This window comes from Sceloporus undulatus, chromosome 1 (assembly GCF_019175285.1).
Source record: "Sceloporus undulatus isolate JIND9_A2432 ecotype Alabama chromosome 1, SceUnd_v1.1, whole genome shotgun sequence".
In the NCBI taxonomy this organism is placed as follows: domain Eukaryota; kingdom Metazoa; phylum Chordata; class Lepidosauria; order Squamata; family Phrynosomatidae; genus Sceloporus; species Sceloporus undulatus.
In genome coordinates, this window is record NC_056522.1 from 71,590,713 (window position 1) to 71,615,748 (window position 25,036).

General features: G+C 38.3%; 1 protein-coding gene across 2 annotated transcripts in view; it reads left to right on the plus strand.

Annotated features, from left to right (window-relative positions):
- The window catches only part of GALNT2 (polypeptide N-acetylgalactosaminyltransferase 2), a 94,749-nt gene extending 73,887 nt beyond the window's left edge, over positions 1 to 20,862 (plus strand). For both annotated transcript variants that reach the window (XM_042445144.1, XM_042445153.1), the window contains exons 8-16: positions 1,355 to 1,442; positions 5,447 to 5,534; positions 8,053 to 8,156; positions 9,618 to 9,744; positions 11,451 to 11,543; positions 11,988 to 12,071; positions 13,964 to 14,090; positions 16,466 to 16,585; positions 18,028 to 20,862. In XM_042445144.1, the coding sequence (XP_042301078.1) occupies positions 1,355 to 1,442; positions 5,447 to 5,534; positions 8,053 to 8,156; positions 9,618 to 9,744; positions 11,451 to 11,543; positions 11,988 to 12,071; positions 13,964 to 14,090; positions 16,466 to 16,585; positions 18,028 to 18,183 (987 nt within the window). In that variant the 3' untranslated portion in view covers positions 18,184 to 20,862. The remainder of the gene's footprint in view (positions 1 to 1,354; positions 1,443 to 5,446; positions 5,535 to 8,052; positions 8,157 to 9,617; positions 9,745 to 11,450; positions 11,544 to 11,987; positions 12,072 to 13,963; positions 14,091 to 16,465; positions 16,586 to 18,027) is intronic.
- Positions 20,863 to 25,036: the final 4,174 nt, after the last annotated feature.

Below are 25,036 nucleotides of genomic sequence, written 5' to 3' on the forward strand. Positions count from 1 at the left end.
CCGAAGTCTCGCGTGACCTCAGGATGGCAAAGGTCACGCGAGACTTCGTCGCCATTTTGAAAACAAAATGGCGGCGCCCATCTAGGAGGCCCGGCGCAGCCCCTGGAGCACTCCAACAGGGCTCCAGGGGCTGCAGTGGGCCTGCAGCAGGCTCCACCTCACCCTCCACCCTCCTCCTCCTCCTCCCTAAGAGCAGGGAAAGGAGGAGGAGGCAGAAGGAAGGAGTACAGAGCGAGGGAGAAAGGGAGCCAGAGCAGCAGCTTTAGCCACAGCAAAGCCAGAGGTTGGTTTATTGGGGGAGGGGGTTAGCTGGGTGTTCTTCCCTCTCAGCACCCTGTGGCTTTTCTGGGTTGAAACTGTGTGCATGCTTGCTGCAGTTTATTTTCAGTTGCATTGTAGTAATTTCCTTGCTTGTAACTTTACTAGTAGTATTATTATTTATTATTACTACTTGCCCTGGGTGTTCTTTCTGCAAAATCCCCTCTCAATGAGAAAGAGGGGGGAGGAGGTGGAAAGGTGAGTCATTTCAGGTCTGCCTTGAGTTTTTTTCATTAATTTTTAAAAATATATAACACTTATTTTTCTTTTTTTATTTCATTATTTTTATTATTGTTTTTTTATTTTATTTCATTATTTTTATTATTTATGATGGTGAGACAGTGTGACTTTCCAAAGTGCTGTAACAAAGGTCTGCTGTAACAATGATAGTGGTGGTGATGATGATGATGCTTCGGTGGAAGCTCCACCCCTGGCATGTGGCTCCACCCCCAGAGGGTGGAAGCTCCACCCCCCGGCTTCAGCCCCCCAGTTGTCTGAGGGACAGCAACCTGGCCCCTGACTCAAAAAGGTTGCCTACCCCTGATTTATATCATTCCTTCTTTAATTTATATTAAAGAAGATTTTATATTTTTGCATTTGTACATTTTTGTATCACTTCCATGTTACCTGTATTGTATTTTAAATTTATTACTGTTACTGTACTTTATTTGTTTATATTTTACCTTAATTATATTGACTTGTAGTGGATGATAGCTTTTAGCAATAAACTAACTGGTAACTTATTTCCCCTGTGGTACTGGTTACATGACTGATCAATGTATTCTGCACCAGGAAAGCTTCGGGATGAACTGCAGAGTTTGCCCCATATACAGCATATTACATTATTCCAGTTGGGAGGTTACTAGAGCAGGCACTATTCTAATCTGACAGTCTCTATTCAGAGCTCTGTTTGGAGGGACAGGCAAGGAAAATGCCTTTGCATGGATTTTATGACATACATTTCATCATATCAAAAGTTTACCAGCCTTCCACATCTGAACATTATATACTAACTGTTGTTTCATTTGTTTTCCAGGACAGGACCCGAGTTGTGTCTCCTATAATTGATGTGATTAATATGGACAACTTCCAGTATGTGGGGGCATCAGCTGATTTGAAAGGCGGTATGTACCTGTACAAAATCCTTCCAATACCTCTATAGTTCAGGAGGTTTTGAATAAAGGCCTTGAAATGAAATTGGAATTAGGTTCCTGATAATTGTGATAGAAATGAGAGACATCTTTTAAACTATTTTAGACTGAAAATATTTATTGTGTATTGTTGATGCAGTATGCACATACTTTACAAAATGGTAAGGCATTTGTTTCTAACCCTAAGAGGAACTTATCACAGGTTTTTCTTGGCAAGATTTGTTCAGAGGTTTTTTTTACCTTTGCCTTCCTCTGAGGCTGAGAGAATGTAAGTTGCCCTAAGGTCAGCCAGTGAGTTTTCATGTCAAGGTAGGGATTTGAACCCTGTTCTCCAGAGTCATAGTCCAGCACTAGACCACTACACCTCATTGGCTTGGTAAGACATTATGTAAGTAACAAAAAAGAACTGATGCTCTCTCAGATTTAGAATTTAAAGGCCACATATGCAAGAGTAGCATTATACGATAACAGGGGAATCTATAGTAGATTGTTTCTCTGTAGCCAAGAAATGCTGATGTTCAGGTTTCTAGCCAGCCTAAAGCAGGAATCTTGTGTGTGAGTATTAATTTAGGGGTAAAGCAAAAGTAAAGGATATATTTTCTTTTCTTTCTCCTTGAAGTCTTCCCAGTAGTGCAAAGAGTCTCAGGTATCAGGTGAGGAGTATTCTGGTGTGTGGTAGGCAACCTGTAGAGGGCACAACTACCACTGTTGTTTTAAAGAGCCACCCTGAACTCCTTGCTCCCATTTTGGCCCCCATGCGCTCCAAAATGATTAATTGCACCCTGGCAGGTTCGAATTCCTGCTCGACTATAGAACCCACTGAGTGACCTTGGGCAAGTCAAACACTCTCAGCCTCAGCGGATGGCAGTGGCAAATCCATTCTGGAAAAAACTGCCAAGAAAACCTCGTGATAATGTTAACATAAATCGGAAATGATTTGGAAGCATACAACAACAACAAAATTAGTAACTTTATTTCATTCTCAGGAAAGTGAGAATGAGCATTCAGAAATATTTTTTAAATTCAGGTTTAAGTATTTTAGTAAGCCAACTCTGAGTATTCTCTTGTGTTTACAATATATTGTAAATATAGTGAATTAAGAAAACTTAATACTCCAGAATGAAAATCTTGTTCTTTGAGGAAAACAAAAGAATACATTAAGGTCTAAAGATTGCAGACTAGGTAACATATCCATTCTTCTTAGTATTGTCACCAGTAATCATTCCTGGGTAGCCTGTTCCATGGCAAAAGTAGTTGGTGAGCAATATGACTTTTTATGATCACAGCAGTAGACATTTGAGGTGGCATGATTATTGAAATTGCTGTGTTTGAAAGTACCATCAATTCATACATTACTTTTCTCCCCATAATTATCTGTAAGATCACATTGAAATCAAATGTAGTTGTGAGCTGGTTGAGAGAGGAGAACTTGAAGACAAAATTTAAATTTTAGATAACTTTTACAAGCAGATGGTGGTGACCTGACTAATTTATGAAAAAAGGCAAAAATAATCTCCTTCCCGTGCTTGTTTTTGCGCTATATAAATGATATTGGTGCACACTTTGGTATTAGCTTTACAGTAAGTAGAACTTGTCTGATCAAAATGGTCTGATGCATTCATGTTAGATTACTGTCTAATTCCTCCGAGTCCTTCAGGATATTTTACATTCTATTTTTGATTTTTGCTACAGAAGAGCCCCCTAATGTTTGCTCTAGTGTATACTAGTATAGGCTCAGTAATGTCTTTGAAGCAGTAGTAGCTTTTATCCTCACATTTTGGGTTAATGAGATTGTTTGCCATGAAATATGCTTTATACCATTTTAAAAGATGTTCTACTGATCAAAGTATTTTACTTTCATTATTATTGCACTGTAATATTACTGTACATCATTATTTTGTGCTGAAAAATACGTGGTGCAAAGAAGTTGAGGTTATATTTTCTTTTGATACAGATTGGCTAAGCAGAAGAGAACTTAGCTATCATGAGCTTTATTTTCATTGGAAATAGAGGGTTTACAGTACATGTAATAAATAAAATAAATGAAGAAATCTATGTGTACACATGTGGAAAAAATAGTAAAAACAGTTTTACCTTCTGCTGTCAAAATAATTAAAAGCCTGCTATGTTCATAGCCTTGTTGCATTGTTGTTGTTGTTTTACCACTGGGCTTCATTTTCTGTTGAAATTATTTGCACATTTCTAATTGATGAGGTCAGTTTCCACTGCCTTTTTGCATAATCTGGCTAAAAAAGCATAAACCAGCCTTCATTCCTTAGACAGATGAAATGCTTATTTTATGATAACTCAAGTTATAAAGAAAATAAAAATTCTTCTGAACAGTGCTTAAATATGGCTTATATATTGTTTTTGCCACCCAGAATACATTTCTATCTGTAAAACCAGCTTTGCACATTTAGCACTCAATTACTTTGTTTTCTTCTTCTTAATATTTGATAGCAATCACACTGTGGTTAAGTAATACACCATTGTGGCACATGCAGAATATTGATATATTGCAAAAAATGATTTTGCATAACATGTAGACGTTTTATTTATTATTTCTTATAAACAAATTATTTATATAACGTATTTGATACATTTATATAGAGAGCCAGTTTGAATGTTGGACCACTGATTTTAATGTTAGACCAGCGTTCCAGAAGACCAGGGTTCAGTTCTTTGCTCCGTCATAGAACAAATCATATTCTCTTGCAATGTAATAGGAAGAGAAAGGCAAACCTCCTATGAATAAATTTTGCTATGAAAATTCTATGATAGGTCACCATAAGTCAGAGTTGACTTGAAGACATATAATAACAACATTTATATCCTATAAGAATCTTTCTAGTTATAAGAACAAGGCGATAGGTATTTTCCCCAATCATGCTGAAACATGTACTGATCTTACATCCGGGGGGGGGGGGGGGGGTAGACCCAGAGAAATAGCTTTTCTCTGGTAATACACTAAGTTTAGTATGAGCTCACTGTATGAGAAGGCAGCATAATTTACCACATAATAGTCATGCAGTCAATGGTTGCCTTTTAGCACAAGATCAAAATCTATAACAAAAATCTATTATCAATGCATTGTTAAATGAACCTGAAATACAAAAATAGGGAAGACAAGCCATACACATTATGAACCTGAAATAAAGAAATATGGGTAGATGAACTTTCCCCATTCTGACACTCTGAAGATAATTTTGAGTACAACTCCTGCCCCCCCAGACAGCTTGACAGGTATGTCAGGGCTGATGGGGGAACAACTAGAGGGCATAAATTATGAGATGTAAGCAAATAAGTAATTATCAGAACTTGCCCTTATTTAAGGAGAAATCATTGTAGCATTTTTACAGTCAGCCCTCCACCTTTGTGGTTTTGATGTTTGCGGATTTGAGTATTTGCAGATACAGTATTAATATTTTCTCTCTAAGAATCTCTAGATCCTTCTAGGTGCAGCTATTCCTGAAGTTGACCATAGAGTTGCACTGGGGGACCTAGAGATTCCTAGATAAAACATTTCTCTAGCCATTTGTAGGTCCTTCAGCATGATTCTTTGGTCAGCTTCTGGCAGATGTTGACCATAGAGTTGCTCTGGAGGACCTGGAAATTCCTAGAGAGCTGTATGTAATTTATTCCTAGAGAGATGTAGTGTATTTTTATTTGTGGTTTTTTCCACATTTGCGAGGGTCCTGTGCCCCCAACCCAGTGAATGTGGAAGGACCACTGTACATGAATGTGAACTATAGTAGCAAAGAATTCCAGATAGTGAAGAGGGACTGTAGTTGTGTGCGGTTGGTTTGCACAGACTGACAGTTCCTGCTTCTGTCTTGCTTGCTGCTTTCTTACAGTGTGATGCTGGAACAAGAGACTGATACACGGTGAAGGAAACTCATTAATATAATATCTGACCTATGTATGTAATATCTGTTCTGTGCTATTGTGTTTTCCCCCCCCTCACCCCAACCTTTTAGGCTTTGATTGGAATTTGGTATTCAAGTGGGATTACATGACACCTGAACAAAGAAGAGCACGGCAAGGAAACCCAGTTGCTCCCATAAAGTATGTTCCTGCCATCACCCTTCCCCTCACAAAAAATGTTGTTGTTCTTAGAGGATGTTCCCACTTAAGATTTGAAACGATTTAAAATGCAACGTTTTTAATAGATCCGATTCAAAATAACCCTGGTCTTATCCCGCGTTCCGAATCGCTTTTATTCTTCGTTCCCATCTGGTTTTTTAAATCGAAGTTTTTACCTGCAAGCGTTCCTACTTGGCATGAAATCGGTGTTTAAATAAAGCGATTCTTCTCCTCCATACCTTATTTGGAGCTGTCAATCAATAGTACGTCAGAATGACGTAACGTTAATCCGGAATATTTGGAAGCGATTTATCTTTTGGCATCGTTTCCATTTCATTGACTGTTTGTGAATCGATGTATTTTTGGCGTTTTTTTTTTCCAAATGGACCAATGAAGGTGCTTAATCGCTCAAACGTCCTCTTCTGCGTCTCCCCATATCAACTGCCATAACTCAGTGCTAGGGAATCCTGGGAATGGTAGTTTATTATGGCACCAGCACTCTCTGGCAGAGGAGGATAAATGTCTCACAAACACAACAGTTCCCATAATTCCTTAGTACTGAGCCAGGGCAGGTTAAGGGGTCTCAAACTGTATTATTTCTACAGTGGGTTTGGAACTACAGATGAGGGTTTTTTCATAAATTCAAAAAGTTGTTACTTTATAATTACCTTATATACACACACACACTCATATGCATATATATATACATGTGTGCAAACACACACACAGGGTTGGAAAATGGGATCAAGGAGGAGAAGGCAGTCAGTTTAAGTGGGATAGAGACACAAGACAGAAAAGGGGAAAAGAGAACAATCCCAGCGTCAAAAGGCTGCAGACCTAAGAGAGAGGAGAGAGTGAAAGCCAAATAAAGCAAGAGACGTCCCAAGACAGCCAGGGAGAATCCCTTCAGAGAGCACAGAGATCAATGGGAGAGGCTTCTGACAAAGCGAATTTTGGGAACCCAAGCTCTTTCCAGAGGAACTATGGGATAGGTTTTGCAGGACAGAATCCCCTCTTCATGTCTCCCAAGACATCACAGAGATCAATGAAGGAGGCTGCTGGAAAAGCAGGGAGGGAGCACTCTTCCCAAAGATTCTCATTCCAGGGTTGGAGGAGAAGGCAGATTCCATTTGAGAAAGAGAGATGGAAAGGCTCTATTCCCCCCCCATTGATCAGAGCCCTTCCCTGCCTGGACGAGAGCCTCCTCGCGAGGAGCCTTCCCTTCCCTGCCTGGGCGAGATCAGAGCCCAAGCGGGCAGGGAATGCCTCTTCGAGAGGAGGCTTCCCTTCCTGCCTCTCCTCCGTTAGAAATGGGCTCTCCCCCCACAGAGGGGAGGTTGCAATCCACCGGGGGAAGCCTTGTAGTCCTTTGCAGATGCAGGCGCTTGAGCAGCCGGGACTTCAGGCGCTTAAAGCGCTGAAGAGATTAAGCGCCTGTAAACCATTAAAATAAAAAATAAAAATAATCCTTATCTCTTATTGAAAGACCACAGCGGACAAAGGGGTGAGGGAAGCAAAAATGGCGACAGCCACGACGGATGGGGACAGAAAGGGCAACTCCCCCAAGGCCAGCCCCATCGCACTCTGCTCCTCCCCTTCACCTAGCCCGATTTTAAAGGCTGTCGTTCCTATTTAAATGCTCCGGTTCCTAACTCGAATCAAGGGAAAAACGTAGGTCAGACCCTAGTATTTTTTTAACGTGCGTTAAATGTCGAAAACTCGAATCAAAATTTTATTCCGCTCTACGATTCGATTTGTAGTGGGGACGATTGCGGGTTGCTCTAGAACCGTTCTAGGTTTAAATCGGATCCTAATAGGAACGCCACTCCTTGGATTCGATTCAGAACGCGGGGTTTCACCTAGTGGGAACATCCCCGTAGTAAGTGTAACTTTCAGTTCCCACCTCCCAAGTTATTCTTGGCAGAGTGTTCTTGAATTACTATGCATACCATGAAATCTTAAATGTACAGACAATGTTGGATAATTCAAATTTGTAGCCCAGGATATGTGTTAGGGATATAGGGACAAAGCTGTACATTAGGACTCAGATAGTTCCTGAAAGTATCAGCTAAGAGCAATAAAGGAAATCCACCAAGGACAACATTTCTTTTTTTCCATTATTCAGGAGAGGGGGAGGACCCATACTGCAGGCTGGATCGAGACCCTTTATGGTCTGGATCCAGATCCTTTACAAGCTGGAGGGCCCGTAGTTATTTTAAAGGACTTGGAAACAAACTTACAGCTGGTGCCATAGTGGTTTCACATGTGCATATTGCCTCACATTTGCAAATTTCTGAGAATAACCATTTCTTCTAAGGACCATGTTATTTGTGTGATAGACTCTTCTAAAGTGGTGGTTTATGCAGATGAGCAGAACTGAACAAAATGGTTTTATTTATGATACAAACAAAAAATTACTCAGTTCGAATTTTAATATATCTGATTGTCCTGTAGAAGTACATAAAGTGCAATTCCACCCTTATCCTTTATCTCTCTTTAGAACACCAATGATAGCTGGTGGACTCTTTGTGATGGATAAACTTTACTTTGAAGAGCTCGGAAAATATGATATGATGATGGATGTATGGGGTGGAGAAAATCTAGGTATGACTCTTTCCTGAGAATTACTTTTTTGAAGAAAAGCAAATTATACTGTAACCTAATTTTGTGAGTTCATGGCCTTTAGATCTCTGTCTGGAGTGGATTAAAATGATAGTTAATACTTTAAGTGGATTATTGGCAAAAAGTCAACCACAGCAGGCCTCCATTCTAAAATCAGAGCTTTGTTGGCGTGGGGGAAAGGAATTGAAGAGGGAGATTGTGACTTAGCTAGACATTGCCCAAGATTTTTTTAAAGGGTTATTTTTTAAAAGCTTCAAAAATCTTTCACTAATTAAACATAACTGCCAAAGTGTTTCATTTAAGAAAGTTTTAAAAGATGTTCCTCATATTTTGATGTTCATGTTAAAATATATTTCTAATTTGTATGGAAAATGTTCAGATGTGGCAATGGTTAACTAAGGTTTAAAATGGTTCCTGTTGCAGGCCAGAAAGCCTAGGCCTGGAAGAGCAAGTCTTCAAGGACATGTGCTGAGACATAATATCAACAAATGTGTTATTGTTATGCTTCTGTGTAGTATGGTGACTTCATGGGAAAGAGGTGTGTCCACTTGGTGGGAAGGTTGATCTTGTGAGAGAACAAAGACTGATGTCACATTCGAGCTTCTAGCATGGACTCTGAAAGAGAATAGATGTATAGTAGCCTGCTGTAAAGTGTAAATAGCAACAAAGTCAATAAACCCTCATTTGAGTGAAAATCTGTGTGGAAGTTACTTTGATACTGAGTAGCTGAGAAGACTGCATCTGTTCCAGTTGGTACCAGTCCAGAACCACCGGTAACAAGAGACATCAACCATCACAAAGATCTTTTTCTCTAACATCAAAGAAAGGCATATAGCCCATAGGCCTAATCATCCTGTATGTATATTTTAAGAAATCTATTAGAAAATAGTTACCTGAGGGCTGAGCTAATTAATTTTGATTATCAGACCTAGTAGATACTTGGCACCTTAGTTCAAGATGAATTGTGATTTTATATCTCTTATTATCACATGTAAGATCATTCTTTTTGTGCTGACACTTTCATTATTGGTCCTTATTTCCAGTGTTCACGTAAGAGCCAAGTAATTACATATGCCCATAAAGTCATGGTTAGCTATTAAATACTGAATTTTAAATATTTTTAGTTATTTTAAACAGCAAGGGTAAAAAGTGCTTGTTCTTTTTGAAGGGACATATTTAATAATTGTATAGATAACATAAGCTTCTCAGTTTTAAAAAAGAATACAGACAAAATTTAGGCTTCTTCTAAATTCCCTTCTATTAGATACAATGACATCCAGTAAAATTTTCACACATCGTTTTAAAAGGTAATATGTAATTAGAGACCAAAAAGCCTCACATGAGTCTGGGAAAGAGAAAGAAAAATGTCTGAATGTTGTGTTTTTTTGTACGTGATTTTATTACTCTCTCTCCTCTCCCCCCCCCCCCCCATTCCCATGACAGAGATTTCATTCCGTGTGTGGCAGTGTGGTGGAAGCCTTGAAATAGTCCCATGCAGCAGGGTTGGCCATGTCTTTCGTAAACAACATCCTTATACCTTTCCAGGAGGAAGTGGTACTGTTTTTGCAAGGTAATTTGTCTTCAACTTAAATGATGAAAACTAGGATTCAGTCCTTATCCAAAGAAATGGCAAGTGAAATTAAAGTGCATTACTATCTTTTCAGGTCACATAACTGATTTTTATTTTACTTTACTTTACTTTATTTTATTTGGCATGTTTCTACTAGCATGTGACCCAAGGCAAATTAAAAACTTGATAATAAAAAAGTTAAAGCACAGTTAAACAGTCATAACATCATTCAGTTTTTTAATGTATAAAATTATTTTTAGAACTCCATGATAAAAGCAAAAAAAATCAGCATTCCCCCCCCCCCCCAGCTGCTTGAAAAGCTTCCATAACAAGCCTGTTTGAATAAAAAGATGATGTGGAGCTCCTTATCAATCAGAATATTGCAAACAGGTTATACATTTAATTGCTTTATCTAGTATTTTGCATTTTTAGATACCAATGCTATCTTTAGAATTCACAAGTGGATATCAAGACTGTATCCATACGCTCTCTCTCTTTCACACACACATGTATGTAGATCTGTATTGGCCTGCTTGTTGTCTGCATAAGTATTGCATCTATCCATGTCTGAAATATGAGGACTTTGTGGCCCTCTAAAAGTTGCTGGACAGCTCCCATCATACTTTACAGTCATTCTTCAGTCAGAACATTTGGAAGGCCACATATTCCAATCCCCTGTGGTAAGAAGCATGGAGTCTTGCATTTAAAATGCTACATATATTCCCCATGGAATCTCTCTTATTTCTAATTTATATGATTTGGACAATGCTAAGTATATGCCCATGCAAGGTGATTCACACTTGAATTATGGTTCCATTCACTTTCCCATACCACCCCTAAAACATATTATAATCTGTAATACAACCTCCTGAATGGATTATAGATGTGACAGTCCTAATGGACAGCAGTATTAAAAATAGAGGGGAAAGATTAGGAAATAGTGAGATTTACAGATTGAAATTCAGAACCTCTGGTGAGGGGGGAGGGACAGTTCTGTTAGTATAGGTGTTCTGGAAGAAATTCCAAATGGACTACAAAACGTCTGATCACAGTAGCAGAGTTCCAGAAAGTGACACTACTTGGAATGTGCTAGTTTATCATTAATTCCTGGATTCTTAACAGAATCCCAATCAATATTGGCACAAAACTCAATTCAGTAGCACGTGGTAGGGTGTGACATTGATGGTGATCAAAGTTACAACTGAAATCTTTTACACAGAATTAGTTGCTTTGATTCTGTATTTGAAGGAGTCCTCATCCTGTGAAGACAAACCCTAATCAAAGGAGTTAAAAGAAGATTAGGAGAAGAAATGGCATGTAGCATCACACATCTTGGCCAGTTCTTGCAGTGTTATAAGTAGCAAAAGATCTGACTCAAAATACTCAAAAGTAAGAAAGTAAGCTTAGGAAAGGCCTGAACCTGGATGGCCAGAATTTTGTGGTGGCCAGGAGTACGTTTGCACAATTAAAACTAGTCTATCAACTGACTAGTATTACTAGTTGGTATGATTTTCTCAGTTAAGGAGGTTCTTTTGGGGTGGAAAATAAATTTTTGCTTTGGAGAATGACTCCAGTGGCCACAGAAAATACCTTGATGGCCACTTGTGATCTATGGGCTTCAGTACACCCACCCTGTAATGAAGAAGTAAGGAAACTACTTCAATGATAAGAGTAGAAATAAATTCTGTATTATGAACTGTTAACAGAAATACACGTAGAGCAGCAGAAGTCTGGATGGATGAATACAAAAACTTCTATTATGCAGCAGTGCCTTCAGCCAGAAATGTACCTTATGGCAAGTAAGTAATTGACTTTGAACTATTCAATATATTTTAGGTTTCTTGATTTTAAAATTGCATATACAAGATACCTATTAATTGAGAGCCAGCATGACGTAGTGCTTTGAGTGTTGGACTGTAACTCTGGAGACAAGGATTTGAATCCCAACTTGACCATGCAACTCACTGGGTGACCTTGGGTGAGTCACACTCCCTCAGACACGGAGCTTGGCAATGGCAAACCCCCTCTGAAGAAACTTGACAAGAAAACCTCATGACAGGTTTGCCTTAGGGTCACCATAAGTTGTAAACAACTTGAGGGCACACAACAATATTAATTGTTAGCTCTCTTAAGGCCCTTTGTTAAACAATTTTAACTATGGAAATAACAGTGCGGAGACTGTGTCAATTTTTAAAGATAGTTGTTTAAAAATTAAATAAACAGTGCTTTTCTTCTTTCAATAGTATTCAAAGCCGATTGGAGTTGAGAAAGAGACTTAACTGCAAACCATTCAAGTGGTATCTTGAAAATGTGTACCCTGAGTTAAGGTGCGTATCTTATTGTGTGTGCAGGTCAAGATTTTTCATCTACACTAGATTAGGACATTTATTTCCATCTCTCTTTGTCACTTGAGCTTCATTTTATTCTGACTTTTTTCAGTGTACTCTTAAAAGCCTTAGTACAGTGGTACCTCGGGATACGAAATACCCAGGTTACGAAATTTTCGGGATACGAAAAAATCCCATAGGGAATTATTGTTTCGGGTTACGAATGTTTTTTCGGGTTACGAAAAAACTTTTGGTGCTTTTCGGCGCTATTTTACACGGAATCGCGGCTTTTCCCCATTAGCGCCTATGGCAATTCGGCTTACGAAGGCTTTTCGGGTTACGAAAGCGGCCGCGGAACGAATTATTTTCGTAACCCGAGGCACCACTGTACTTGGTATGTATATCAAATATAAAATGGTGTTTCTTGGAATAGGCTACCTACTTCATGTCAATGCCAAAGAGAGATTGTGGGAGCCTAATGGGGTTGTGAAAAAGTTGCACAGTAATTGCCAAGATAAGATCAGATATTTGGGAGTACAATACATAGGCATTTCTGCACTTTCAGCCAAGCCTAGCCATTTCAGCAATAGGCCTGATGCTTCCTGGCAGTCACAAAATCTGATGTTTTGTATCTATACTCCCATCTGCCAGTAAAGTGGGGCCTAAGGGCTAAGTATATGCACTCATGGGAATTTTACTGTGCTAAGTCCTGGCCAGGAAACTCCTGGTTGAGGCCATGGCTTTCTAATTCAATAGAAAACCAAATGGAAAAAAAAATCCATACTATATTCCAGTGATGGTGAACCTTTTAGAGACTGAGTACCCGAACTACAATCCAAAACTTATTTATTGCAAAGTGCCACATGCCTCTGGCTTTCTAGTAACAAACTCTGGCAAATCTGTGCTGAGGCGATGGCACGCGTTCCCACAAAGAGGGTTCTGCATGGCTCCTCTGGCATGAATGCCACCACTGCTATATTCAGTTGCTTCTGTGAAAGTACCACTTGAGCCTAGCACTCAGTCTTAATTAATCTGGAAGAACTATTACTATACAATGACTAAAATATGCATAATCTTTTTTTTCACTGTTCATGTAACAGGGTGATTAAAAGGTGTTAAAAATAGCTCATTTAAGCTACAACAGGAACGCATCCTGAGCTGACAGGAGACAGAAAAACCTTTTCCTTTTTCTGGGGCAGGGAAACCTTTTCCCCTTAAGGGATGTTCCCCCAAAGAAAGTCTGCCGGGGTCAATGGAACCTATGTTAGAAAAAGTTAATGGTGGATGGGGTTTGCATAGCTCTTCACTTGTCTCACTTGATGGATGAAAGTAGTTCCATGGATACGGTACCAGGAACTCAACAGCATGAAGGGCTGCTTGGAGTTAGGCTGTTTATACATATAGAGAAAAAGAATACTTTTAACCAGATCAACCTGTGGCAAAATGTTTATACTTATCAGAATCTTGTTTGAGATACAACAATCTTTCTTTTAGGTCAGTCTGAATGTATATTAAAGGGAGAAGGTGGGTCTTGCAAGAATAATTTGTGTGCTGAAATTAAATGGTGCATGCCCAATACATTTGAGTTTATATCTGTATTAGTAGCTCCTTGCATTCTCATGCCCCCTCCATAACTATTTTTGAACTCATCTAAACTCAAAGTCTTGCTCATTGAGAAATTGCCTCTTTGCAGTTTCTTACTTTTATTATACCCTTGAAACTTTTAGGAATTAAAAAAAACAGTCTGTAGATTTGCTGAGAGAATTGCTAATGAGAATGCTGTAGAAAATAATTGTATTGTGTTGTGTACAAGCACCTCTGAGTTGCTCTCAAGACAGAGTGAGTTTTAATATTGACGTTTGGTCAGAATTAAAAGGTTTCTTGTTTTTCAGGGTACCTGATCACCAAGATATAGCTTTTGGGGCCTTGCAGCAAGGAACCAATTGCCTTGACACTTTAGGCCATTTTGCAGATGGCGTTGTTGGCGTCTATGAATGTCATAATGCTGGGGGAAACCAGGTTAGTATAGTAATTAGTAGTTTGTAAATGACAAGAAGAAATCATCCTGGTTTCTAGCTCTTTATTGCACCTCAATGAAAATATATGTCTTAGTACAACCTTCTTTACCTTTTGGAGGATTTTTCTAAACTTTGTCTACTTTCTGTGATTTGCCAAAGCTGGAATTTCTTTTGTTTTAAGAATCTATTTTGCAACTCAGTGATTGCTATTGATTTCTGCAAATGTCCTAGCAGTCTGTAATATCTTATATACTCATGTATAAATTGACTTTATGTATAGATTGAGGGCAGGTTTGGCCCCAAAGTAACAGGTTTTGATGTGACCCGTGGATAAGTTGAGGGTAAAACTTAGGGGTATGTAACTCAGGCTATAAAGGAAGCATAGGAAAAAATGCCAAAGAACTTGAAGAATTCTGGCAGGCATAATTCCTTAAATTCCACCTTAAAGATAGATGAGGTGGAAAACTATGGTAAATGGTGGCTGTGTGTTGTGCAGGGGAGTTGACCAGGTGCAGATGGGGCATTCAAAAAAGCCTTTCACTACTCTGATCAGAGAAGGGGATGGTTCTCTTTTTGATAAAAGTTAAGGGTAAGCTATTAACTCTTATTAAAAAAGAACCATTCCCTTCTCTGAGTAGAGTAATGAAAGGCAAGAGCTCAGTCTGCCCAAGAGAACCTAAAAGAAGCACTGACCCCCTTCCATATATGATATAGCATATGGATGATTTAGCTAAATAAAAATCAATAAGATATCTGTTATGAATATTGAAACAGAAATTCCATAGCTCAGAGGGAAAATATTTTCAAACTGAATAGTATGGTTTTTATGTATAACAGTTTGTATGCAATGCAGGGTTAAAGTAGTTGTGTTTGTACAAATTTCACTTGCAGCAGAATTGCAAACAAATCCCAATTAGCGTAGACCAGTTGACTTAATGGAGTTTATGTAAGTGTTGACTTAGCAAGTTCCTGTTGGTTTAGTGGGTTTACTCTAACATCCTCTTTTTGGAAAGGTTAAGCAATTCTCATATGTATCATCATTTATGAAGGCTTCAAAAATGATACCTTGGTATGGCATTGATTAGAGGTATATGGAACATTGTGTAAACTGAAATTTGGAAAATTGTCTAGGTAGAAATGATAAATTCTTGTTTTAAAGGTCAAAATGAAGTTACCAATATAGTTATGTTGACCTGTTTAAACCCACATCCAACAACATTCAAAATAGAAGAAAATGCTGAAAAAGTGAATTTAGCTGCCGTAATTATTGGGACAGAATTCTCCAATTGGAAATAGCAAATCATATGGGGAAGTAAGAATGCACTGATATAGTGAAGGCAAAATAATGTATATGTATTAATTTACAGTTTGGAAGAGATCTTGGATGTGATCATTTTCAACATGTCATGCTTCATGTGATTGTCACTGTCACTAAGTGGTTTCTTTACCTAACCCATTTGCCATGTCACCTTGGGGGGATTTCTTTGGCCTACGGTAGTTTCAGTCATGATTCCAAATGGTGACAGCTGTCATATGTAGACTTCAGAAGCATATCCACTGTATATGTTTTGAATAATGTAAATGGGACCTTCTGGGTCCAACTGAAGGCAGAAGTTAGTAATATACAGGTATCTTGGGGGCTATTTGGGTGGGAGCGTAAACCTTAGTTAGGAAAAAATCACACTGAAACAAAATGAATTCAACATATTTTCAGGAAACAAGAGGGAAATATTGTGATATTGATATTCTCCAGTGTTAGAAAATGTCACTTTATGGTAAAGCAGAGATGGGACAAATTTGTCTGTATATTCAGAGGTTTGGGGGGGGAACATGAATCAGTAGTGACCTGATATATGTGCTGAATATATTAAGGTTTTGCAGGAAAAGCAGTTATAAAATGTCATAGGTAAATCTGCATGCCTGTTCTGTTCCTTAGTTTATTGTGGATGAAGCAAAATGAGAAAAAGACCAACCTGTATTTTCTAATCACATGGGTTTATATGTTCCCCTGACACTTGGCTGCTGAAATCTGGTTTCACTTGGTTAGATACTATTGTGTGGTAGAACCAGCAGAGGGTAGTATAGGGTAATGTTAAAGCATAGATGCAGCACTAAATTTTTTGAAAAAAAAGTTAATGCTGAGCTTCCAATGAATCACACCAAATCTCTTTGGCAAATTACTGAATTGTTTTTTGCTATATAGAAAAAATGAGAGATATCAGTGACTTTCATCTCAATTCAGATCCTTGTTTCTAAAACATTTCTGTCTTTGTGGCTTTCCCAAGTGTAGCAGGTACTTGATAGCAAATTAAAATAGATGAATGTTTTTAAGCATTGTGCACATAGATGTAACTGTATGTTGTTTCTGTTTTTCAGGAATGGGCCTTAACAAAGGACAAGTCAGTGAAACACATGGATTTGTGCCTTACTGTTGTAGACCGAGCTCCTGGCTCACTCATAAAACTTCAGGGCTGTAGAGAAAATGATGGTAGACAGGTCAGTATCTGGGATGTAGGCATGCATAAGTAATATATTTAGTTCTCTTCCCAGCAACTGGATGCACTCATCTGTAGCCAGAATAAAAAACAGGCATTGAAAGCACAAGATTCCCAATCAGTTCATTTGGCCAAGAAAAGGAAAAAAGGATTTTCCCTCTGCCCTGCAAATTGGCTCATTCACTTTCCTGCAAAAGCATCCCAATATCAGTTGTCTCCAATAACAAGGAGTGGAGGAGCCTGCAAAACATAAATCCAGTGACATTTTCATTTGAACATTTTCCTTTTTAAGTGAACCTTTGCAGTGTAATTTATATTTTTAGCCCAAAGCTGGTTGCAAAATTGTGATAATAGGCCAAAGGGACAGTGGTCATAGAATAGTGGTGTTTATTAACTTGTCCATGTAAGCAGTAATATGAGATGTTTTTTATCCCTCAGATCCATTCTTTAGAAATAGGTCACCTCTTTCAAGGGAACCATCCTATTTCAGTGAAACTTGAAATGTGACACCTTGAATCTCTGAATGAAAAGGAATTTGATTACCTTATACTGTTCATATCTGGCCAGTATGTCAAGAGTTATCAGTTCTGAAAGTAAGATCAATACCATAGTCAGCAACTCTATAGACTCTGAAATATTGCATGATCAATGCAATGCATCACCAATGTTGTGCACAAGTCACACAGCATTTCTTGAGTTATGGAGTGAAATCTTCTCATATATCCATAGTCACTTTCTCCTATTCAGCTTCTTGCAGAACCTGGACAACTTTTCACATACAGGCAGTGTGTGCTTTCTGTAAGATTCTTCTGTGAAGCACAGTCATTTTTAGTATAGTTTACTATAAATGTTTTTAGTATATTGAGTATACATTTAGTATATTGAGTATATCTTAGTATATGAGAATATTTTGGGAAGGAGGGAGCATTATCCTTTCTAGGTTCATTGGAGAACTGGAACCACAGCTACTTAGTTTCCTTTGTTTGCCATTTAACCCCAGCATTCATAGTTCTGCCTTTTTCATTCCTTATCATACACCATTCACTTCACTCATTTATTCAGTAGCTTTCCCAGGGTGATCTGTCCTTACAGCATTATAAAATTATTCAAACTTTACACCACTCTGCTATAGTTCCCAATTATTAATTGTACTACAGTGTCCTCATTTTTATTATTTATAGAATATTGCCCGCCTTTATGATCCTGATGTTAGCAAACAACGTTAACAACGTTTTTGTTTTACTAGTCCAGTTTCAACTTTTTTCTGCTACAATCTTAGCCATCTTTCATTCCCATCATTTAAGGCAGACTGTCTGGCCATGTAGAAAGGGCAGTCCATACTGTATGTTAGAAAGGAAATTTATGGTAGAGTAGGGGGGAAAACTGTTTCTTTTATTCTTATTTATTGAATCTGAGTAATTTCTGTTTTGTTTTATCTCTTAGAAATGGGAACAAATTGAAAGCAATGCCAAACTGAGGCACGTGGGCAGTAACCTGTGTTTAGACAGCCGAAATGCCAAAAATGGTGGTCTGACTGTTGAAGTTTGCAGTCCTTCACTATCACAGCAGTGGAAATTCACACTTAATCTACAACAGTAGAAGGGCTCGCACAGATATACTGTCTCATTTCCTAAACCTTGGGCAACATTTTGATTGCATTACTGATAACTTTATATACCTCAGTATTCCATCTTTGTCTGAAAGTAGGTGATGACAACTAAAGTGAACAAAAGGGAAGCAAGTGAACTGGGGACCCTGCCATTGTCTGTAGCTGCAGCACAGCTCACTCCTTCCGCCACGAAGGCTTACCAGTTCCTTTCCAGCTTCAAGCTAATACTTACACAGCAGATGATTAACATCCCTAGAAACAACAGATGTACAATAGAAAACTGCTTTCAACACACAGGAGGAGGGAGGGAGGGAATGGTTGGGAGGGAGTAAAATTGTTCGGAGAAGATCATTGGCAGTCTCCATTTACATAGAAATCGGTGTTTGTGGTTTCCAGAAATCAAAGAATCGTTTTGAAGGTTTTGCCATGTGTACTTTGTATATTTGACCATGGACTTTTCTATGACAGGACTCTAAATATAAACATTATATAAATATATATATATAAATATATATTGTCAAACTTTACAACTTTCTATCAATTTTTCATCATCCTGTAATTTATCAAGAAAGCATTTTAACACTTTACTGGAAAGTGGATTGGACAGTTGAAGTAGAAGAACAAAACTCTGTGAAGATGCAGGTTTGTGCTGCTGAGTTGTGTTCATGCAAACACTGGATGCTTTTGCTTTGTAAAGTGTGCCTACTTTGTGTTTCATTCTTTTGGGAAACTCCAGGCCTCTGTAAAGATGGTGATGGAATGGCAGAAAGAGGCTTGCAAGCTTCATCTCACCAGCATTGTCGCCTCCAGCTGAGGAATTCATGCAGTGTGCTCTGGATATCTGTAAACTTGGTCTTTATGTTGGGCAATTCTAGACTCCTTTGTCTTAAAAGAATGGTTGTGTCTTTAAAAAAAAATAATAATGCAGCTGTAAGGGTTTAGTCCTTAGATTGTGTTCACAATATGATTTTCTTTTTCCTGTTTAAAAATTGTCAGAATGACAGATAGCACAAGACCACAGTAGCCTTTTCATGGAAGTGTGAGCAGCTAGCAACTAAATATCAGCATTGCAGCTGTTCTGCACCTGCTCTTGGATTATCATGATTTGGGATTTCTCTTTGTGTCCTAACTAATGCTCCAGAACGGGCTGTAGGACTATAATGTGGGTGCAAGTGGTACATCAAAAGCAGTCATTTCAGTCTAACTGCTATTTTTATATCAGAGTGATGTCAGAGGTGGCTGCCAGTTTTGACTGTTCTCCCCCTCCTTCCCACTGCCAGATATAGGCTTCTGAGGTGAAAAACAGCTTTATGTAAGATTTTTAAATGAAAAATGAAAGCAGCACTCCTAAGATGCCCTCTGGTGATTACAAAATGACAAAGACAAATTATTATGCAATCATGTCTTGACAGTGTTCTCTTTCGGGCCATATGGATCTGAGTATTTTACGAGCTGCATTTCTCCTGACAGCTGCAGTATTTGCAACAAAATGTGAGCATCCCTCCATGCAAACAAGGACTTAAAATTTTAGTACCCTGTTTGAAATAGGCTGGTATACATTTGGATTTGTATGGCATGCTTGTGGTCTCTGCAGGTACTGTTTTGAGATGTTGTATGAACATTACATGGTTTGGACCTCCAGCACGTTTTTTTTGGCTGAGCAATGTGAATATAATCCTTTTTCATCTCAAATTTCCCTTCTCCCTATTGAAACTCAAATATGAGCTTGGCAGCAAATAATAGGTGTTCTTCTTTAGCAACCCAAGGCTTGCCATAAAGATGACAATTCTTTGAAGAAGTCATTAATTTGAAGAGGAGTTAGCATTGGACTTTTAACTTTTAACAGCAAATTAGCTATATAATCCAGTGCTTCAGAGAAAAACGTAGTAGTAAAAATAAAGGTGCACATTTAACACCTTTCTCCTTGTGATTCAGAAATCTGGCCAGCATACTAACTGTTGTTTACTAGAGTTCTGGAAAAGTACTTTCTTTATTGTTCCCTAACCAGATTCACTAATAAATGTTCTTAATGTCTCCCCACTCCAGAAAGTTCTAAATGTGAGGTTTGTTTTTCTTCCCATATCCTAGACATGTCATGCAGAAAAGATCTCGATATTGAGACTGTAGGCGATACTGGGTGCTCCCTTGCTCAGAACAGAAACATGGTGGTATGATGTTAGATATGTTTACATGACACAGTGTGCCAAAGTTATTTACTGTGACTTCATTCTTTTAAGAAAAGTCTATGGTTTTCAGGTGCAGTATACCAAGGCTGTCAAACACAACCTCTGGGCAGTGGGTTTTACTAAGGGGTCCTGTTCAGAAACCTTTGAAATGAAGTGAGGGTATGTAATGGCAGCCAATGGTGAATATTAATTTTAGATATTTAAAGTAGCCAAATACTCTCCTCTTCCCGGCTCCCCAGCCCCAAACAAATTGCAATGCAATGTTGTCTTTGTTCTAACCTTAGCTTTTTCAAAGCAAAAATGATGGTGGTACATGTGAATTTCATTTTTCAAATTAAATATAGTTTTGGAACTGTCGTTTCAGTTGATTCTTTAAAATCTGCTGTACAGAGCTTGTATTTTGTTCATTTTATAGATGGAAACCATCCTTGAAAAAAACCTGTTTGTTTAACTTAAGAAAATAAATACTTTATAGATAAGATACCAATGTTTGTTGTCATTCTGTTTTTGTGTGTGCACTTCAAACCTGGAATCTGAATACTTCAATTTTAGCTTAGGATTTCTTGATCTGTTTGGTCAGCCTGTTCTTATGTAACACACCTGTAAATCAGAGTTTGGAGCAATGCTGTTTTATGGATGGGGGGGGGGGGGTTACACTAAAACTCCTAGCTATATGAGCTTGGAAACTGGGAGTTGTATTCTCTAATGTCCAAGCTCTAATGTCAACTACTGTTAAAGATTCAAACAGATGTTTTTTGAGTTGCCGAAAGGGTTGGCTGCATCTGGTTGGTTGTTTTGTGAGTATGCTGGATTTTCTGTTTTTTATTTATTTTGAACTGCAAAGCCTTCTCCTGTAATCATATAAATGTTCCATATTTCCAAAAAGATTTGCTTTGGTTCCTGACAAGTGAGTACTTTCTCAAAAACACAGGGTTGTTGCAACGGAGGGAATTTCAGATTTGGTGCATGAAATTTTAAATTCAAGTGTATGCTTTATATTTTATAACAGACTTCAGCTATGGCCACAGGAAAGTATTGTTATAGAGGGACATGAAAGATATACTGTTCTTTTCACCAGAAATATCCTGTTTCGTCCACCTCCAATTTTTGTCATGCTTAGCCTATCTGTAATAACAACCACAGTTACTCGAGCCTTAAAAACAGTTGTTGCCCAACATCCTGCATCAAGAGATGTAGCTATGGAGGGATAACTGCATCTGCGTACTTGATCTCCTGATTCTATGCACTTGTTGTTGTGTGCCTTCAAATCATTTGTGATTTATGCTCATACTAAAGTGAACCTATCACGGGGTTTTCTTGGCAAGATTTGTTCAGAGGTTTGCTATCGTCTTCCCTTGAGGCTGAGAGCACGTGACTTGCCCAAATTCATCCAGTGGGTTTCGTGGCCAAGTGAGGAATGAAACCCTGGTCTCCAGAGTCCTAGTCCAACACTCAGACTACTATGCCATGCTGTGCAGTGCAGCCCCTTAAAAATGGTGTATTAATCATATTTGCTTTTGCCTTCTGATCCATATCTTAATATTTCAACCAAAGAGACCTTTTGGCAACATCTTTAGAAAAAATTGTTCTAGCTGAAAAAGGTGTGGCATCATAACTTAAATCCCTTATGTATTGGTAGAAGCCTATCCAACTTTCTATAAAGTTTGGGCAGATACATCATCCAAATTTAACACCTCTTGAATCCATAATATTCGTGCTCTGGCTAACATTGAAACAGCCATAGGTGCTCTTAATGATCGAGCTGCTGCTTCATGACCCTTTTTTTTTAATGCTGTGTCACCTCTCTTCTTATCCATATCTTTTAAAACAGTGTCATGTTTCCTAGAAAGGGCTGAATTAGATAACAGTCCAGATATTTACAGCGCTTTATAAATAAAGGTTAATAATAATAATCAGCATCAGCAATTAATGGCCCAGCTAATTGATCTATTAACCACTTGTCAAGTAAATACAGCTTTTTGCAAAAAAATATTTAATCCCCTATTATTATCTGGCCTTTCCCATTCTGATTCTAATACTCTTTTAAATGTCTCAGGCAATGGATTTTGCATGTCTTGGGTAGGCATCTGTTGCTTTATTGAGGCCAATCTATTAGCCTTTTGATTTCCACTGTCATTGACAGAAGAACTCTCAGATAAATTTAAATCCAAAGAAATAAGTACTTCCTTTAATAATCCTTTAAAATGATCCACCTAAAATAATGTACTTCCACTAGATTCTTTTTCTTATTCTTTCTCAGAATCCAGGTCTGAATCATTTTCAATAATCTCTAAATCATCCTGTGAGCCTGACTTCAGATCCTGAGTAGACTCCTAGTCACTGAAGCATCCTTATTAGCAATATGTTTAACTTTTTTTTCTCTGCATGTTACAGGCTGACTGAAAATAGAGCTGTTAGCCTCTCCTGCATCTGCCCATTTCAGCATCTACTCACTTGGACATCTGCTTGCTTTATTCTGCTTGCTTTATGGCTATTTATTGTTGCTGGACAGTAGGAAAATGAGCAGGGAAATGTGTCTTTTTCAGTAGTTGGACATACTATAACACATTTGCCGGAACCTCATCCTATAGAGGTGCCGCTGTCATTCACAGACCTTCACAGCCTTCACGTTTTTCAAATGTTCCACAAGGAAGGATTTTAAATAAATAAATCTCAAATTTCATTCCCAGTACCTAATTCTCCAAGGCAATGCTAGGGTGGTTTGTTATACAAGAAAATGTAATACGCATTGATTCTGATGGTACACTTAATGGTATGTTGCACTTTCAAACAGAAACTGCCAAAGGTTTTCTTGACTTTTCCTGACTAAAGAAGTTAAGGGAGATCCAGTGTGGGGTAGTGATTTGAGCACTGGACTATGATTGGAGACCAGGGCTCCAATCCCCACTCAGCCATGGAAGGAAATCCATGGACAAGTCACACACTCTCAGCCTCAGAGGGAGACAAGTGCAAACCCCTCTGGACAGATCTTGCCAAGAAAACCCCATGATAGGATCTCCATAAAGTCAGAAATGAATTGAAGGCACACAACAACAAAATGGATAAGGTCACAGTTGCCCACTAATAGCATGGTTTATGGAAATACCACAGACACCTTGAGTCATTTTTCCCCTTTAATCTTTATTGAAATTTATTTCATTTGTACAATAATATTTATAATTAATTCTGTACAGCGATCATCATAAAATTAGATCTTACAGTCCTTGCATCTGGCTAATTTCTTACATTATTATCAAAACAAGGCAATACTGTAATTCTCTAATAATGGATTCCCTCTTATTGCTGTCAATTCTTTACTCAATTTTCATATATATAAGAAAAAAAAATCATAACAACATTAAATTAACGCTGATCTTGAGTCATTTATACATACACACAAATAAAACTGGAAAATGAATGCTGATGTTTTAAAGGTCAATAATTCCTCTACTCTGCCAACAGCAGTTTTAATGAAGTGTCAGTATTTGCAAGAGGGGATACTTATATTTATCCTCATTTCCATTGCAGCTGTTTGCCTTTGGATGTTTTTCTTGCATATAAAGAGATTCCACCTTAAACATTAGGAAGAACTTCCTGCTGGTAAAAGCTGTTTGGCAGTAGAAAATGCTTCCTTGAAGAGTGATGGAATCTCATTCCTTGGAGGTTTTAAACAGAGGCTGGTTGGCTTTCCGTTGGGAGTGCTTTGATAGTGCATGGCATGGGGTTGGACTAGATATCCCTTGTCATCTCTTCCAACTCAATCATTCTATATGAGACTTGGATTACCGCCCTGTCTATATATAGTAGGCATAGCAGTTTATCTTCCTCAAAAGGCTGGCACGAGGAATGAGACTCAGCTGGTTTGCTTACATGAAGAAAGTCAGTTTCACTTGGTCAAAGCATGACAAATTTCTTCATACAAACAGCTTTCTTTCCAGTCTCTGCCACACATATGGAAGAACAATGATTCGGTTTGCTGACCATGTGCCCCCCCCCCCCAGATGTTGTCAGACTACAACTCCCTGCAGTCCTAGACAGCACAGTCAATGGTGGGAAAGGCCACTATTTGCAGTTCTGACAACATTTAGAGTGCTACATGATTCCCACCCATAAGCAAAAGTATTTTGGATCCAATATTATTGTTTTGATTCCTTTTTTTTATTCCCAAAGTAAATGATACGCTATATGGGCCCCTGAGAATAGAAGCTATATTACTTTGCATGTTTTCTAGTCTAGGATAACATTGATTCCAGAAACTTTCAAGCTTGGCATGGAATTTAATAAACTATTTCTATAAATCAAAAACCTGGTGCTATTGCCCAGGTGAAAGAAACAAGTAGAATCAGTCCACAGCAGAGCAAGGGGATTGTTGAACAATAGTGGGCTGGCCTGTCAGGCAGTACATTTCACTATTGTTCCCATTATGTTTTGAGCTTGCACCCGCTTCTTATGCAGTTGTACCACATTTGTACCGTTGACACTCAATGCTTGCTGTGAAAACCCATTCTCCTTAAATAACCTGTGGTGGTAGGTTTTCTCCATTTTCCACAAGCGGGAAATTAAAATGCCAGGCACATAGACCACAGAGCTTTGCCATTCCTCTCTAGAAAATGCAGGATTGTTTGGTGTATAATTGTACTTTGAACCAATATATACA